This window comes from Mandrillus leucophaeus, unplaced genomic scaffold, assembly GCF_000951045.1.
Source record: "Mandrillus leucophaeus isolate KB7577 unplaced genomic scaffold, Mleu.le_1.0 Scaffold336, whole genome shotgun sequence".
Lineage (NCBI taxonomy): Eukaryota > Metazoa > Chordata > Mammalia > Primates > Cercopithecidae > Mandrillus > Mandrillus leucophaeus.
In genome coordinates, this window is record NW_012103543.1 from 1,096,772 (window position 1) to 1,115,153 (window position 18,382).

The 18,382-nt window shown below is 38.1% G+C and overlaps 2 protein-coding genes and 1 long non-coding RNA gene across 3 annotated transcripts in view; all 3 read left to right on the forward strand.

Annotated features, from left to right (window-relative positions):
- Positions 1–18,382, forward strand: part of ZEB2 (zinc finger E-box binding homeobox 2) — a 128,150-nt gene that overhangs the window by 41,618 nt on the left and 68,150 nt on the right. The window lies entirely within an intron of this gene.
- On the forward strand, positions 10,173–11,162 carry LOC105545685 (putative uncharacterized protein encoded by LINC00269). The gene has a single exon (XM_011988701.1). It carries the CDS (start codon positions 10,641–10,643, stop codon positions 11,160–11,162), a length of 522 nt encoding a protein of 173 aa, XP_011844091.1. The 5' UTR covers positions 10,173–10,640.
- On the forward strand, positions 10,309–12,459 carry LOC105545684. The gene is made up of 2 exons (XR_001006970.1): positions 10,309–10,486; positions 12,285–12,459. It is a non-coding gene; the product is annotated as an uncharacterized LOC105545684 (long non-coding RNA).

The window sequence follows — 18,382 nt, forward strand, 5'->3', positions numbered from 1 at the left end:
GTTAAAGTGCCTATAACCAAATCGGAGTCATCAGTTATTACAGAGTACTCTTTTAAGACCCATTAATTAAGTTATAATCAATGATTACAATACTGGTATTATTTATTAATGTACCCTTCTCTTCTAGGATAGCAGAGTTCAGTTTCTGACACCTTAGAACTCTTCATGTGCATGAGGAAACTGAAATAATAACAACATATTTAGGCACTAGGCAAAATGATTTGCTTTGGCTTTACCTACAGGGAAACCTGGGCAATGGTCATTAGACTTCTTTAATGGAACTTCAAGTCTGATGCCTTGTGACCAGGTGCTAACATGGAAAAGAGTTAGCATCATTGACATTCTTTGATTCAGAAGCACATTAGGAGGTAGATAAGGGGACAGCACAGGCGACCCACCTCCAGGCCAGGAGAGAAGGACAGTTCCTGGAATGTCTGCAATGTGTTACTATTTTTGTCACACCTATGTGTGGCCATCCATCTGGTCTGAATCAATCAGTCTCATCCCAGGGCTCTGCTCCGCTCCCAGCTGAAATAATACCCTTCTTTCCTCAGTGCTCTGTCTTTAGGAGGGGCGCTGCTCAGGACTGCCTGGGCAAGGCCAATGAACGAGGCTGTGCATTTGCAAACATTGACCCAGGATTAGGCATTGGAGAAAATTTTCTTTAAATTTTCTATAAACTCTGCTCTCCTAGAAACAGTACTTGAGAAAACCGGATGAATCATTAGACAAATAATTGACCCCAGAAAGCGAAAGAATGATGCTACATTATTTTGTATACATACATCTTATTTTTTAAAGAAAATGTCCTGACCTCTAATTTAAACCATGAATTGGTCTGCTGTTATACCCAAAGTAGATAAAGCCTGGGTATGAGGCATTGGCCATGACTTAACCTGAAGTATTTTCTTTGGCCACTTCACTCTGCTCCACACTACGTGTTCAATTTCCCTGCACCTCTGTAACAACCCTACACCTCTGCTTCTAGATCATCTTCCTGGAATTCCTCATGTGCACATCCTGTTCTCTAGCAGTCCCTTATCCATGCCGCCCCATCAGATTCCTGCATACCTGACAGACTCTTGCTTGCTATTTCAGCTACTAGACTACTGACCTCTATTGTACATGCCTGCAATCCCAGCACTTTGGGAGGCCAAGGTGGTAAGATGGCTTGAGCCCAAGAGTTTAAGACCAGCCTGGGCAACATGGGGACCCTGTCTCTACCAAAAAAAGAATCAAGGTATTCACCAGTTAAGCCAACCACGTTTTAGGACCACATAGCACTCTTCCCACAAGAGACCTCAAAACTTAATGACATTGGCTTTGGCAAATTCAATAACATGACATAAAACTATTCATTTTCCCTATCTGCCTAGTTTTCCATTGCAGTGGGAAATACCACCCTATCGTGGACCTCCCAACCAGGAACCCCATGGTTATTTTTGTCTCACTGCTGTCTTTCTCACTCCCCACATCCAGTCTGTTACCAACCGTTGCTACTTTTTCTTTGCCAATGTTTCCTGAATCCACCCCTTTCCTTTCCATTCTCATAGTTGTGGTCTTAGTCTAGGCTTTGGCCTTGGCCCACGGGAACTTTGCAGCCTTCTTTCCCCTCTCCCACCACATTCACATATCAAATTCCAGCTTACTTTATTTAATAACATTGACAAATTTTTTTTCTCTTGTCTATGTTTTTGATCCATTCATTCTCTTTGAGCTCCATTGAGACTGCCAGCTGCTCTCTGGACTGGCTTCTAATGTTCACTTTATACATGTCACCTCTTCATCCAGCTACCTCCTAATTGTTCCAATCTTTTTTCTTTCTTTTTGGAGGTAAGCTTATCTGGTACTTCTTTTTTCATCATTATCGCACGTCTTCAGAAAACCTTCTCATGGTATACATGTTCCTGATACACACCTCTCAAGGGCAGATTCTGACACTTTCTTTCGGTAGTCCTTCCTTCCTTCCTTTCTACTGTAGCAAAGTGTCCTCTTTGTGAGCATGTCCAGGTTCAAAACTTCCAATTCCACCACTTGTACCTATGACATTGGGCAGTTACTTAACAGCACTGCACCTTAGCTTCCTCATCTGTAAAATGGATTGTTGTGAAGAGTAATAAGATCATCTATTTAGAGCACTGCTGGCACACAGTAAGCACTGTTAACATGTTTGCTATTAGTATTATTACCATATCTCAAAGGACTCCCCAATCACACCCCACTTCAATCACCATCATGCTGTGTGCTATATTATCCTTGCATGTAAATTTTGAGGCTCATATAACTGGGGTTTAAAAATCTGGTTCTAACAGTAGTTTATGTCTTAGAAATCAGGGCAAAGTTAATCGAAGATACCTGATATCAAACCAGGTAATGATGAAGGTTTTAAATGCTTTTTGAGGATGATTATAAAGAACATTATGATGATGATGATGATGATGATGATGATGAAGAAGAAGAAAACATGACCAAATGCTTCTTTGGGTTAATACTCTGCTTATAAAGCTAAGTCTCCGGGAAACATACAGTATTCCTCCTGAAATTAGTTTTTTCCCATTACATGGAAACATGTTATGCATAAGAAAATATATTGTGCAGTATGCATGAGATTTATTTTTCAGAAAGCAGAGAAATGGCAAGAATTTTAAGTGTTCTACATACTTATTTAGATCTCACATCAGGAGATAAAACAAATGAAAACTCTGACTTGTTAATAATTTACATTTTGGTGGAAAATTCATACAAGCTGTTAAGATACCTCTAAGACCCAACACAGAAAATGCAAATAACTTATATCCACTGTGCACTGAAGAAAATTTGTCTGAAAAGAAAATAACATCAATTAAAAAAAAAAAAAACAAGTGATTTCAAGGGAATATTGACCACATTTACAGGGCTATAATTGTACTTATTAATTTCAGATGTCTCTTTTGAAATATTTGTGTAAATGATCTCTCCACTTATCAGGTGTTTCTTACAGAAAGTCCACTGGGCTACCTCACTACCTAGGAGGTGGCTTACAAATAGGGGATTTCTTTTTAGAAAGCCACACCATTACTTTTCTCTAACAGCTTATGCAAAAGTTTTGTGGGGGAGGGAAAAACCCAAGCCAAAAAAAAAAAAAAAAAGAGAGAGAGAGAGAGAAGAGTGTGCATGACAATAACTACCTCTATCCCTTAGGTTTTTGTTCTTTTCATGTCATGGAACTTTTTAGCTGTGCTGCCTGGGTAACTGCTCTGGAAGGTTGGAATATCTGTTGTTGAAGGAGGTTTGTGATTGAGGGCCCTCTGACACAACCTTTTGTTGCATTGAGGTGTTTGATCCTCTTTCCCTTTCTTCTAAAACCAATCCCATCCCTTTAAAAAATGGATAACCAGCACTTCTTTTACTTATTGTCAGCTTTTGGAAAGTTACTCTGGGGGTTTGTAGAAGTTTAACTAGTTAACTCTTTGCATGCTGACGTCCTGTCGCTAAATCTTCTTCTTCTTTCTAAACAGGAAGATCTTTAATCACTTATATCAGGTAACTACTGCTGTTATGCAGGCATAGCAAGTGAAACATATTAAGGTCCAGAAATAAAGTGTTTGTATTCAAGGTGTTGAAATGTGAGAGTGATTCAGGCTTTGCAATGAGACACATCCTTATTTTCTTTTTGTCCTAGAACCGAAACATGTGAGAGTTATGTCTCTGCCATTTGAAAAAATATGATGATATACTAATTTTTCATTGAAGAAAAACAGGCTTTGGTAATAAGTAAATGCAAAGGGTTACTTCAGAACTGGGATATATAACTAAATGGCAACAAAGAAAGAGAGCCTTAGAATGAAAAGTTTAGGGGTCTTGTTCCAGTCTGCTGACTAAATGCTGGAATATTTTTTTTCCCAAAAGAAGGGACACAACCCAGGCTCTAGGAAAGAAAAGAAGCTTAAGTGGATTATTTAACAAAAAAGCAACTTATGCCTTCTAGATAGTGACCTACATTCTGCACACAATAATGATGTTTTATGGTGGTGATAGGGTTAATAACCTAACATCATTCATGTAGTGTTTTTTGAAAATTGAATTTTACTGCTACAAAGTAAATGTAACAGCCCTCTGGAGACAATATTACAGGCACTTTATTGTTTGCTAAGCTGATGTCATCTTTCTACAGACTGACTTTAAAACAAAGGCAGAGCATTTATTACAAATATCACTGTGTGAAAGGAAATCTACTGAAATATTGTTTAGAAGGTGAGCTGATAAAAAAGTATTAATACTTGCCTTTGATCATCTTGTACTATAAAGTTATGACTTCAAAATTCTTCTCATGTGATCTCTATTCAAGGCAAACTTCATCCTGGCAATTCCTACCCATGCCTCTAACATTATTTGCCCTCAAGTTGAAACATTTGTTTAAGCTCCATGCGTGTTTTAAATACATTTTTACTCTCTAAGGCAATTTCTTAACAGAGTTGATGAGTTTTTGAGAGAGAGAGATTAAATAGCATCTTTCAGAGATAATATATGTGTGATTTTAAAAACAAAGTATGGAGATTAAGCTGTTTAGTTTATATAATGAACTTTCAAAATCACCTGTAAGTGGTGACTGCAAAGTTTGCAATTTAAATAAGCTGTTTCAGGCACTGCCAAGCAAGCATTCTGCATCACAGGTTGCTTGCAACTCAGAGGGTTTGGTCTCTGTATCTGACGCACGTGTAATACAGCGTGAAGTTGTTTGTGGATCACACGGGAGCTTCTTAGAGCCTCATTTCCACACTGTAACCCTTGAAAATGTATCAAATGAGCAGATGCACTTGGTTCTTCCTTACAAGGCACAAGTAATTTGTTTGTAAATCAGTTACCTTTCAAGAAAAGTTAAATTAGGGGGAACTCTCGTTTCTTTGATGTTTTCCCTCTTAGAAAGCCAAAGAGCAAATTAATGATCATTTTAAAGTAATAATGATAATGAGGAAAATATAATTTAGTGAGCTACACTATCCCAAAATAACTTTTTCAGGTACAGCATATAAATAACAGCCCAAAGGACTGAAGTAGCCTGATGGTGTTTTTCTAAGAAAATGATTTACTGCTCTGCCTTTGTCTCTGAACTCTGGTTAGAAGGAAAACACAGGTCAAGGAAATTGGGTTAAGGGAAAAAAAGCCTGTTATGGGTTAGGTGTAGAATTGTGTGAATAGTGACTAATTGGGAGTCTGTAGCACTCAGATCAGTGTGTGCAATGCTCCGTACTGGCTGATGGTATTTATGTCAGTCAAAAATGAAGCTGGATACATCTTTGCATGCTCTATGAAGGCAGTGTGTTAGTTGGTGAATTTGCCGTGCCCAGGAGAAAGCTACCAGTAGTACTATGATTGTGATTAAACCAGTAGTACTATGATTGTGAACTGCAATGTCTTAAAAATTTATTTTGCTAATAAGTATACGTCTGTATATAAAAATCATTAAAAAAAAAAAAAAAACCCTTACAACTATTTGAAACATTTTCTATAAGCCTGCCTTTGATTTGTTTGGGAAGCTATTTTATAGTCACTCAATTCATTATTGTATTTGACAAATATTAGCTACTTACCATGTGCCAGCACCAAAGGTTCAAAGGTGAGTCCTCACAGAGCCTTACAGATAAGTGTCAGAAAGAACCGCTTGGCAAGGGTCAAAGTGTGACACATTGTGAGTATTCAAGAAATGTTTGTTGAGTGAATGAATCGAGGGATGATCAAGGTAAGTCCTCGATTTTGTATATGTATAAGGAGGAACTAAAAGTTTCTCTCCTTGAATAAGTCAGAAAGGACATTCTTGAGCTGGCCTTAAAAAAACACCTGAGTGGCACGTAGCATGTGAGTATGAACAGGAATGGGCCACTGGTGGTAGAAACAGCATCCCAGAATATGGTCTGAGTTTTAGCAGCACAGGCCATTTCTGACCACTGCATGCCGCAAAGCCACTTTAAGAATTTGGTCTTTGCCCTTCTCTCCTCACCCCATGTTGTACTGTAATACACACAAGCATGTGTGTGCGTGTACACATACGCACATGTGCTTACTCCATCATTGGAATTCGAGTGTCCACCCCTTCAAGAATCAAAGCATCTCCTAAAAGAAAAGAAATGGCATGCCTGTTCCTCACTTTTATCCATAAAACTCATATTTGAGTTGTCTATCATGAGACCTCAGTTTTCTGACCAAACATTGTCCTTAAGCATCGGACACATAAGAAAAAATGGAAAGAGGAGCAAGTAATATTTAAACCACCCACTATTCTTGTAATGAAAGGATTTTTCAAACATCAAGATGAAATGGTTTTATCAAATTATTAAAGTTACTTTTTGTGTCTGACTTAGCAACAAGTCATGGATGGGACACTCAAAACAGGCCAATTTGGGACAGTTCCAACTGTTGGAGGCCTTGTGTCATTACCTTTCTAAATGGAATTGAGCTTCCCTTCTTCTGCAGCTATACATTTTCTTGCCTTTGATTCCCCACTCTGTTTTCTCTCCAGGCAGGCCTTTCCTCTCTCCTCTATCGGCTACTCTATAGGCAGATGTGCCTCTTTTTCCATTTGCCAGATCCCCCCCTCCCCACCCAGATCTTCCAAACTACTCCCCTTTGAAGTCTCTATTACCGATACAATCACTTTTGTTTCCCTTCCATCCCCTCTCTCACCGCTCCAGTTTCTTCACTCCCTAACCCCATTAGTTACATCTGCTGCCCCTACCATTCAGCCTGTGTTAAATCGTAATGCGCTTGACATAACTTCAGTTTGTCTGCTAAGTACTCAATCAGCACGCAGTGCTATCTTCTGATTTGTAGGAAAGGGGGCAAGACTGAGTAAGCTGGCTCGGAATTCTCTGAGTGATTCAGCTCTGCCCAATTAGCACAACCAAAGTGGGAAATTGACAACTAATAATAATGAAAGAAATGGGTTTTAGTTCTGAATATAAATCCCACAAACTTGGTTCCTGATGCCTGTGGTAGATATTGTATGCTTCATATGGTGGTCAGATGGCTCAGAGAATGCAGAAGTGGATGAATGAAGGAGAGTGTGTCAATAATTGCAATATTTATTAGTTGACTGGGATTCTTTCCCTGGAATTCATTAATGGATTTTTTAAAGAATCTGCAAACCACCAGAAATTGCATGTAACATTTAGTACATTGATGCATTTTTCCTGGGCAGTGAGTCCATATGGTTAAGCAGATTCTTAAAAGGCTCAGTGTCTCCCCACTATCCCCCTCCAAAAAGGTGAAGAATCATTGCTATAAGTGAAGACACCTATTCGGTCTAGGTTTTCATATGGTCTGCTTTTTTTCCCAGCCCATTTTAACATTCCACATGATTTGAGCAGTTCAGAGAGTAGAAACATAGGGTTTTAAAAGCAAAATTTACCTTCTTTAAGAGGAAAAATGTTTAAACCACCTACCAGGTTATACAATTCACATTTTAAAAATTATTTTAGTTTTACCACAATTCAAAGACAGGCCTTTTTTTAAAATTTAACAATGGGTATAATCACACATCTGAACATAAGAATTAGTTTTATGCAGTTCCATAGAAAACCAAAATCTTGAGGAACACTTTCAAAACAACCATAGAAAAATAAACCATTCCTTATGTCAGTCTTGTTAGGGAGGGATTAAGAAACTGGCAATTATTTTGGCGACCTTAATTGTTGCGCGGCAGGAAAATATGTAATTAGAGCACGTTCCCAGGCCTGCACACCTGCAGCACATCCTACAGCATAATGTCAGCTTTCAGTGCCCGTCGGTGCCAGGTTCTAGCACAACCAGTCACAGTGACGCTCTGAGAACATTTCGGACTCATGTAATGTGGCTTCTGTGTATGAAAGAAGCAGGCATTTACACTACCACACAATGGAGTGCATTGCTGCAACACTGGTTTCATTATTTTCTGACGCCTACCTTCAGCACTGCCCTGGTTTACTCCGTTTGAGGTTTTATTGTTACGGTATAATAGTCCTGTACATTTTTGAAATTCCCTTATTATTCAGCTTATTAATACAGTACTGACTTGATTATCAGGCTGCAGTTGCGCAGCAGAAGATTCAGTGCATTAGCTAAGTCAGAAGCTGAGTAAATGCTTGGTATAATGAGAACAATTGTTTGACTTTTTTTTTATGTAGAAAGATGGGCCATGGTAGTTCTCTATATAGTTGCATTTTGGAATTCACTCTATATTCCCTATATGTTGTTGAGTATTCGTTTTTCATATAAAGAAAGCTTAAAATGTGTTCTCACTAATTTGAAAGTGTTTCAGGGTATGGGAGGACTCCATCATGATTCTCATTAGCTTTTTTCTTCTTTTTCTTTTATTGGCTTTTCTCAACAAAAAGAAACTCTGAATGTTAGAAAAAGTAGTGAAAATGAAGAAACAGTATGCACGATGCCTGTTTTTCAGATAATTCCATAATCTGGCATAGTGATAGTTAACAGACTTTTCCCCCCTAAGGGAGATACACTGTATTTTGCTATCTGACATGTTGTCATATATAAAGAAATCAATTGGTAATTAAATGATGCACCTTGTGAAGATGACAAAAGGCATTTGGTTGCGAAAAGAGAACTGGGTTTTGAGGGGTTTGTAATGAAGGCCTAATGACTATTCATAAGAGATTTTCAGTCCGTTGATCCACTTGACTGGAAAGTTCTGCCCTGGAGAGTTAGTGCTGTCAGTTTCTCTCACCTCAGAAAGCCGCCGCAATCGACGGTGTAGAGGATGAGCGAGAAATTATCTAGTAGTTGCTCTAGGCCTGTCTTAGGTCACGTGCAGAAGGCACATCTGGCTTCCTGTAGGTACAACCTCAGGACATAAACTTTGACTAATTTTTAAACTATAAATATGTACGAGTGACACTGAATAAGTTACCTTTTATTCATATTTACTTTATTTTAGAATGCATGCAAGTTGTGCAGTAAGCTGCCATTTTGGCCTTATTTTTCTTCCAATTTTAACTGTTACACATTTGCTTGTTAAGCTAAGAGTGACTGTTTATGAAAGTTGTCAAGGACCAAATGATAACAGTCTCCGTATGTGAAATCCATCAACTGTACCTTTGCAGAGAATATGCCAAAGTTGCCCTGCAGGAAGGTCACCTGAAACAAATACAGAGTATACGATTGTATAGTGCTCTTGGTGGGTGTTTATTGCCCTATTTGGCAAAAGGCAGAAAAATATCAACATGTACATACATAGGACTGGACACAAGGCTGCCACCACATCAAGATCTCTAGAACTGCAGAACATTGTTGCTCCAGTGTCTTCATAAACACAATCACAAAAACTATGATGAAAATTCATGTATTCGAAACAGACCAGTTACCGTCCACCATGGGCCAGGCACCATCCTAGCTTTGGAGGAGACAAAGATGAGGGAAGCAGAATCTCAGTCCTCATAGTTTATTGAGGAACAGACAAACAAGAAAACAGTTACACTACAACATGGAAAGAGTTATGGTTGAGTTGTATAATAGCACAGAGTCTTAGAATCCAGGAAAGGGTTTTCTGAGAACTGTTGGGGTCCACAAGCGAGGTAAAGATTTCTTATACGAGCTGCTCTTTCCATTGCCAAAGCCAAATTAGCTGGCGGAAAGGTGAGTTGGACAAGTGAGGTGTTTCTGTTGCACGTGGAATCTCAACAGAACAGTAGTGGCCAGCAATTTCTGTACATATTTACTCTTGGAAAGTGCTTCTCCACGTTATCTTATCGAGAAGCTCACCTAATCAAAGGTAAACACATTTATCGCCTCATTAAGGCTTGCTTTATGGCCACTTCGATGTTGTGTTTGAGGTGGAAGTATCTGTCAGTCTTTGTCTGGAATGTATGTAAAAGGGATTTCATGGACACTGCAGAGGTTTTAATCTCTCAATATCAAAATAATTTAATGCATTATATATATTTGAGAAGATGTCACTGGTGATTCCTACTTGTGTACTGTGTGTGCTGAGTTTTGCTGACACATTTGCTAGAGCTGTCAAGGTGGACCAAATGAATGGACAGATGCCAAAAAAACAATTATGCTTATTAATGTACATTGATTGCTTGTTTAGGTTATAAAACAAATTAAAAAAAAACATTAGTATTTAAACCCTTTTATAGCTGAGCTAATGATTGCTTGTAATATAGTGTCTAGTAAAGAATATTCTATAATACCTGTAAAGCCCAGCTATGTTATCTAATTAGTAGACTTTGATTTAAGTGGCTATAATTATGGAATTGAATAGTTGCCTTTCTAAATAACCAAATGGTAGATTTAAATATATAAAGATGTTGACTTGATTATTTAATATTTGTAGCAAAGACAAACCATCTAAATAGAGAGATTAATTCCACATCAGTGCAACATTAAAAGGGAGAGAGGATGCCAAGAATCCCATTAATTTGGGATATAAGTGTCTGAAATTTCCTCAAAACGTTTACACCAAGGAATACCAACAAGACAATATCAAGCAGCTCTCCCTAAGGATAGAGAGGTAAGGCAAACATGATTTTAAACTGCACAATATCACACAATAAAATTAAAGACAGGGTGTTCCACCAGATGCTAAACACAGCCATTTATCGAGCTACAAAGTTCTAGACTAAGTAAGTGTTTCATATACATATTAGCTCCATGACCTCTTCCCCATGAAGCGTTCCCTGAGGCTTTCCTTTACCATGAATCCATTTTTCTTTTACCTTTTTCTTTTCTTTCTTTCCCTTTTTCTTTCTTTTTCTTTCTTTCTCTTTCTTTTCTTTCTTTCTCTTTCTCTCTCTCTTTTTTTTTTGAGACACAGTTTCACTCTGGCACCAAGGCTGGAGTGCAGTGGCACTATCATGGTTCACTGCAGCCTTGACCTCCCAGGCTCAAGCCATCCTCCTGCATTAGCCTCCCAAGTAGCTTGGACCACAGACATGCACCACCATGCCCAGATAATGTTTTGTTTTGTTTTGTTTTTTTTGATTTTTTGTAGAGAGGGGTCTCAGTATGTTGCCCAAACTGGTCTTGAATTCCTGGGCTCAAGTGATTCTCCCACTTCAGCCTTCCAAAGTGCTGGGATTATTAGTGTGAGCCACTGCACCCAGCCCATGTTTTCAATAAAGATGGTGCTATTTGAAACTATGGCATGTCACATGTATATTATTTTATGTCACCATGTGTTTAAGTGAGATAACCCTGGTGCCAAGAAAGCTTCAGTATTTGCTTAGTTAAATGGCCAATGTGATGGAGAAGAGGTAACCTCTTTTTTTTTTTCTTATGATTTGCTTTGGCTATTACTTTTGAAATATACATGTTATATTCCCCAATTAGATCTCATTACATCCTTCACAGGCTGTCCAAGAATTTCCATACTTCTCACAAGAACTTCGGTTGACTGGGTTTATATAATTTTTCTGTTCCTTGCCTGTTTCTTTCAAGGCCTTTGAGTCAGAAGCATTCAGCATCACGGTGTATAATAGCCACCACTTGCTTTGCCCTTTTAACTTTTGGGGGTTACTTCTGACCATATTCCAGCTGCTCAGAAGGGCTTTTTCACAAACTGTTTACCATGGCAGTTGCTACCCTATTGGGCTTTGCATTCAGAACACATAAGCAGAGAGCAATGGTGTCAGTAGAACAAATAATGTGTACAATGTTTTAAAATGCTGAATTTACCAAATCCCCATATTATGTTTTCACACTGCTCTTTGAGAAACTGTGCTAATACAATACTCCTATAAACCGATCTTGGTCCTGGCAGGCCCTGTTGGAACTAATGGGGCCTGACAGTTCTTCAGTTAAAAATTATACATGAGGGTCACTTTCCCTTAAATTATCTATTGTATGCCAGCTGTTCACAACTGCACTGCTTCACTTTCTTTGCAGTGCTAGAAATGTCTAATTTTCTCATAATATCCATAGCAACTATTCTCACTGAGGGCACTGAAGTTAGTAAGACTTCAAACACACCTTCACAGAAATCATGCTAGAGTTGCATTTTCCATTTTCTTTAATTTTATTTTTTTGGTTCTGAAAAATGTTTAGATGGCTCATTTTGCCGGTTTCATGCCATAGCACTTGAGTTATATCATAATTTCTCATTTGCTATACAACTTTATTCTATTTTTATGCTCCTAAATGACGCAGCTCTAAGTATCCGTGAGTGGCACTTCCGTGCTGTGAGTGCTATCAAAGGCAACCTCAGACAGATAAAACTCCTGGGTTTTTTGTTTTCTTTTTTTCTTTTTTTTTTTTTTTGCTGGGGAGGGGAGAAGCGGAGTCATCACCAAGGGCCTTCTTTTGTTTTTCAGGCATATTAAAACTATATAACCAACAGAACCATTTAAAGGTAAACCATTTAAAGGTTAACCATTTGAAAACATCACCCAAGTTCCGTGTCTGAATGAAGGCTCTCTTCTCAAATGCTCCTCATTACTCCAGAGCAGCTATATTTGGATTATGATTAAAACAAGGCTGTTTTTTCTTTTATGTTTCTTTTTTCCCAGAATACCTCAAGTGAAGTATTCCTCCCAAAGTTATTGTACCTCTTTACTAACAAGTGCTGGGATTTTAATAAGCCTGTCCCCTGTCCTTACCCTGTACAGAGGAGCGGATGGCAAAGAGTGGCTGTGGTACAAAGGTTACATATTCAGTGATATTTTCTGCTTTTATTGGTAAAAATGGGGAGGTGGGTGGAGAATTTCCTTTAATTATGAAATAAGTGTGATGTTAGTAGTTACTTCCGTAACCTGGTGAAAATGCTGCATATTTCAGGCCTAATTTTTAGCATATGTTACCATGTGTGTAATAAAACGGTGATCTGTGCTCTCCGAATCTTTTGGCTGTTCAGAAGCACTCCGATTATAACTAGTTGCTGTAGAAACCTGGTCATCCAGATGCTTATCAAGAAAGCATTATTATTTTTTAAACCTTGGTGGAGAAGTCACAGACTGCAGCAGTTGGACAAGGTCACATATCGATGGAAGCGACATGTCTTTCCTTTTTCCATTGTGTGATCGTCCAGGGCCTGGGGGCATTAATATGCAACGGTTCTATTTTTCTTTCAGAAGGACTTGTAAACTCTTTAAACAGAGGCACACAGTTGCAATTGTTGCGGTACTGAGTGGGTGTACAGAAGCTAGGGCTGCAGCCTTGTCCAGTTGCAGATAGAATAAAACTGACAATGATGCAATGGGCCTGGCATGTAGACAACTCTGTGGGATGGATGAATGGTGCGGCTCTCGCTGTCCCTCCGGTGGTGGTAGGCCCTGTAATAGCTAGCGTAGGAAGGGTGGTGAAAATTGATATGCACTATTACTACATGTATAAAACTTAACACTGGGGCCATTGCACAGGTGGGGGGTTCTGTTTATTGATTTTTATGACTTTGTTAGAACATGCGCTTAATGCTTTTATACTCCAGGAGCTCTGGGAGGGCTCACCTTAGGTAATAAACCTTTCCGTACTTTGCAGTCGCTCACAATTTACATGGGGCCTCGCATTATCCAGTACAAAGCCCAGCATCCCCCTTCTACTTGGTTTTAGGAGTGTGATAAAAAACAGCAAAGAAAATAACTATAGCACTTACTTTGAATTTTTTAAAAACCTGTCCACTCCTGCTATGAAAATGGCCCCTAATTCTAATTACTCATATTTCCAAGAAAAATTAGTCACACAAACTTATGTTATGTGTTGTCTCAGAGGTTGAAAGCAAATCAGGTTTCCAATAAGACAGTACATCAAACAAAGTAGCATGTTCTTGATGCCGATGACTTTTTTTTAGAATTATGGTTGGACATTTTTGGCAGACAGATTGTCTTTTGCTCTATCAAAATGACAGTTTCTTTTGTAACTGCAACATTCATAATTAGAAGGAGAGAAGCAATCTGCCCAATTTAATATACTAAAAGAAGTTTAGAGTCTCTGCTAGTAATTTCATTATTTTTAAATTTGAATTAATTGACTTAAAATAATACAGTTAAGAAGTATAACCAGCAGGATTATGGAGAAAGGTTTCTTTTTCCTTAAAAAACAGTGCTCTCAGTGTTATACTTAAGATGAGATTGAAATTTTCTTTTTACGCCAGGTGCCCCGTTCTAAGATTCAGAGCAGGAATGTGAATATTCATCCTTGCAGTGGAGCTGAGAGAAGTTGTAGGGCAAATCCTGGGAACAAGGTCACTTTAAACAAAAAAGTTCTGCAAGTTTCCCATGCTTATGAGGCTGGCTGGGCTTAATTAAAGTCAATGGATGACCAAAAAATAAATAAATAAATAAATAAATAAATAAATAAATAAATAAATAAATAAATAAGAGAGAGAGAGAGAAAAGAAAATGAAAGAATCACCACCCACCCCATATCAGTCTCTTTCTAGGCCTCAGTTCACATTGCATACCTTAGCTGTTGATGTTCAGATTCTTTACATAGATCAAGAATAATATTTCTTAAATCCCTTAACGACACTGGTGTGTCCATGGTTTAATCACTCTTCCCCAGTCCACATCTCTAACGTACGTCACTTAGGTGGCCCTCACCCACAGCACCACAACAAAAACAAAGCCAGAATTGCATTCAGAATGAAATCATCACAACAGCAACCTTGTTCAGGATGTGACCTTTGAGTTTCAGCAACCCTGTCTTATGCAGCCTGGCCAACCTTAACCTTTCCTGTTGGTTCGGAGGGTAACCTTTCTTCATATTTTCTTCGGGATCTCTCCTTACAGGACCCAGTATGTTGCATGCCTGTGATGCACAGGGCCAAAAGTTTCGGAGTGTTAAAATCTACGAGCCTGTTTTCCTCTATGAGAGAATGAAGCCTGCACTCATTTTAAAGAATACATACGTAGCAAGATCTCTTTTACCCTTCCTGTATAATTTCGGTCATGCTCAACTCTAAAGGAAACCAATTCTCTTTAGCTCTGTTACCTTATTTTATACCTTAGCTGATTGTCATCTTTACATGAGCATCAGATATGGACGTGACAAAGGTTTTTTAGAAATAGTAACAACGAGTGCTTTGTGAGTTGTTAAGTGTTTTTCTCTCCCACAAGAAATTACAACACAAAGTGCCCTATGCATTTTTTTAGTACGTTGATAAGATAGTAGGAAATTTTTTAACCCTCAAAACTTTCTGATTATAAGCTGTGCTCTAAATTTACACAGGCAATGTTCCAAGTCCCACACTCCTTTACAAGTATATCATTACAGACCTGCAAGTGAGAAGGTAAATTTCCCCATGGCAGTTCTGAAATCTGACTTCAGGCTAAGAGGCCATGGACTCAGAGGGCTGATTGTACTGGATACCTACATATCAAAATCTCCTCTAGTATTTTAGTAGCTCCTTCTGTCCTTTTTGCAGCCCTGTGTCCTACAGAAGTGACATTTTGTTCCATTTTCATTCATCTTACTCTACTTAGTTGTATATCAAAAGATATACACATTTATATAACCCAAGAAGCCAGGGATTAAAGCACAATATTTCTTAACACAGCTTCCTCTAAGATCTCCAATAGCTACCTAATGCTTAAAGCTTGGGCTGACGTGGGTTATAGGGTTATAGTAGATTTATAGCTATTTCTATTTGTATATGCTATGTTTATATATGTAATACATATATGTGTGGCTTAGGGCTATACTGATATGTTATTTTCTATTTGTTCATTTATTATAAACAGCAGGCAAGCAGACGTTTCACCTCACACCTCATTCTGGTCTCTATCATTCAAAAAATATTGCAAGATTTCCATTCTAAATTAAATACATCCGAGCTTACGTCTTTTATCAATTCTTTATTCTTGGTATCTCTAAATTCTGGTCTTCTTCCTTTGTCTCAAAAAGGGAAACTGCTGAAAGCATTTCCACCTGGATGTTTCAATTATTTAAGTTGCAGGAACCAGACCTTTTCCCTCCTGAGTAGTTGTGGGTTTTAAAGGCTAAAATTGCTTCATCATGCCAAAGTGAAAGTATGCATAAATTATTTAGTTAAACCTGAGAAAATACAGACTTTTCCCAGTGATCTTTCAAGGGCTGCCTACTTAAATTTCAGAAGAATGGGCAAGATTTTTTTTTTTCATTCTCTTGGAAAATTGAAGTATCTCTTGTGTCTTCTATCAGTTGGAATGTGAACAAAATTACAAAATGATAATTTTTTTTAAATTCCAAGCTTCATAATATCCAGTATATCTATGTCATTCCAAGGTGAATACTGTGGTAATCAATCAATACCAGGAAGACTCCTCCAGCTGGCGAGAACTGCAAACCCTCTCTCAATGTATTCTTAGGAGAGTCAGGCGACTTGTTACATACAGGTCTCTCTCTAATGTCAACCTAAGGACTGGGGGGCATTTCTGATTCAATTTCTAGTCACCCAGAGTTGGTGTTTCAGTTTTAAAAGTAGAAAGTAAGGTAATTTTAAGATGTTATAAAAACTTTGTTGACGTTTTTAATTTGCTTTTTTTCTTTACCTTTACTCCAGTAAACAAAAATACCAAAAAAGTGTGAAGTTGTGTGGTGGTGGTGGTGGTTGGGGTGTGTGTGTGTGTGTTTGTGTGTGTATGTGTGTGTATAAGATAGATAATATTAAAGTAGCAATGAAAACAGCCCAGAAATATAGGCAATAGAGGCCTAATTTCAAGTTTCTGTAGCGTAAGGCATTCAGTTACCCATGTATATTACAGAATGTACCACATTATGTATCTGATCTCTAAATTCGCCTTGGTATAAATGCTCCAAGTACATTCTTATGACCAAGAAAAGAATGGTATTTTTAATTGAATACCTAACCTCAAATCCTGAAAGAAGCACTAATTGGGACAGGACAAAAATGTCAACAAAAAAGTACTTATGTGAGTTATTTAGTATACAGCTGTCTGTTCATTTGTAGAATCCACTTGAATTTTATGTTCAGAGAAATTGGGAGATGAGAGTAAATATGGGGGGAGATTGGCACATTAATTTGTTGAGTTTTTTATGAAAAAATAAAAATTTAAAAAACCTTCCAAGCAAAATAAAACCTGTTCCATTCACAAATGATGGATGTCACTGATCCCATTAATATCTATTACATACTAGGTCCTCTTCCTTATATCTAACTTGCTTTTTCTCCAAATTTCAGTGTAGTTGCTCTTGACCTTGCCTTTGTTCTCCCCTCCTCCTTCTCTCTTCTGCCCAGGCACAGTTATGTCCACTAAACCAGATGGGCAAAGATTTCATACTGACACCGCCATACTCTGTTAAATAGTTAAACATCCTATTTTGGCTTTTGTTTGCTTACTTAGATTTGTACCCCCAAGGTGATGAAAAGAGCACAGATAGAATCTAGAGACAAATAGGATCTGGAGTCAGGAATCAGATCCAGATTCTAACACAAGGTGATGTGGGAAAAAGTTAAAATTTCTGAGATTCAATTTACTCATCTATAAAATCATCCTCATAATAATTGCTCCCGCCCTCAAAGGTTTGCTATGAGGAGCAAGTGGAAAAATGTCTGTTAACAGGCTCTGCTGTCAGTAGATTAATGCATAAATCCAGGTATTATTATATAATCAAACTGTCCTTTTGAATGTAGAAGAAAAGGATTTTTAAGGCACACGTGAGATTCTGGAAACAGAGACATTATAGAAAATCTATAGGGACTAAAAATGCATTGTCTTCTACATGCATTTCTCTTGCCAGAGGTACACGCAGCCCTTTGGGGGGTGCTGCTCTGGCCAGGACAGTGGTGGAGAGCTCTGACTCTTGAGTATGAGAGCTGGAACGATTGAGAAAAGACAGGAGGGAAACTTCAAGGTCAGGTGACTTCTTTCTAACTGCAGCAGGTTCTCAGATCCCTAGGCTGGCCCAAGATGAGAGAACAGTCAGCAAAGAGAGTCTGGCACAGTAAGCCTAAGTCTCAGTGTCATCTGATTGTGAAATCTGCTTGTTTGCATACTCATACAGTACCAGAGCTTAAGCCCTGGCCACTGTACAGAGCAGAATCTAAGACCAAGGGGTGGTTTTTACAAAGGAAGAAAAATTTAGTAGAGTTACTTCAAGGAAATCTATTGGATAATCTCACCAAATACATTAATATCATCAATTACTGTGTTTTACGTAATTTTTTTACACTAGATACACAGTATATTAAAGAATTTGTGGAAGTCCCCATGTGAGCCAGTATTAAGCATGATAGGAGTAATCAGGACTGGCCCAAGAAAGATAGAAATGAGAATTTATAAACTTGTCTAATTCTCACTGCAGTTGCTTGAAGAAAATTGAAATGAAAGAATCTAAAAAGGGATTTATGAATATTTTTTAAAGCTTAAAAAGCCCACATACTTATCATTGAGTTGTCTGCTTATGATAGGAGCTGGAAGAGTCCCTTATATCCACTCAACTGCACTTACATTTTAAATGGTTGTTTTCCTTTCTC

What these genes read in the sequence shown, in the direction of transcription:
- LOC105545685 (XM_011988701.1), top strand. Translation starts at nt 10,641, where the DNA reads ATGAAGCGTTCCCTGAGGCTTTCCTTTACCATGAATCCATTTTTCTTT.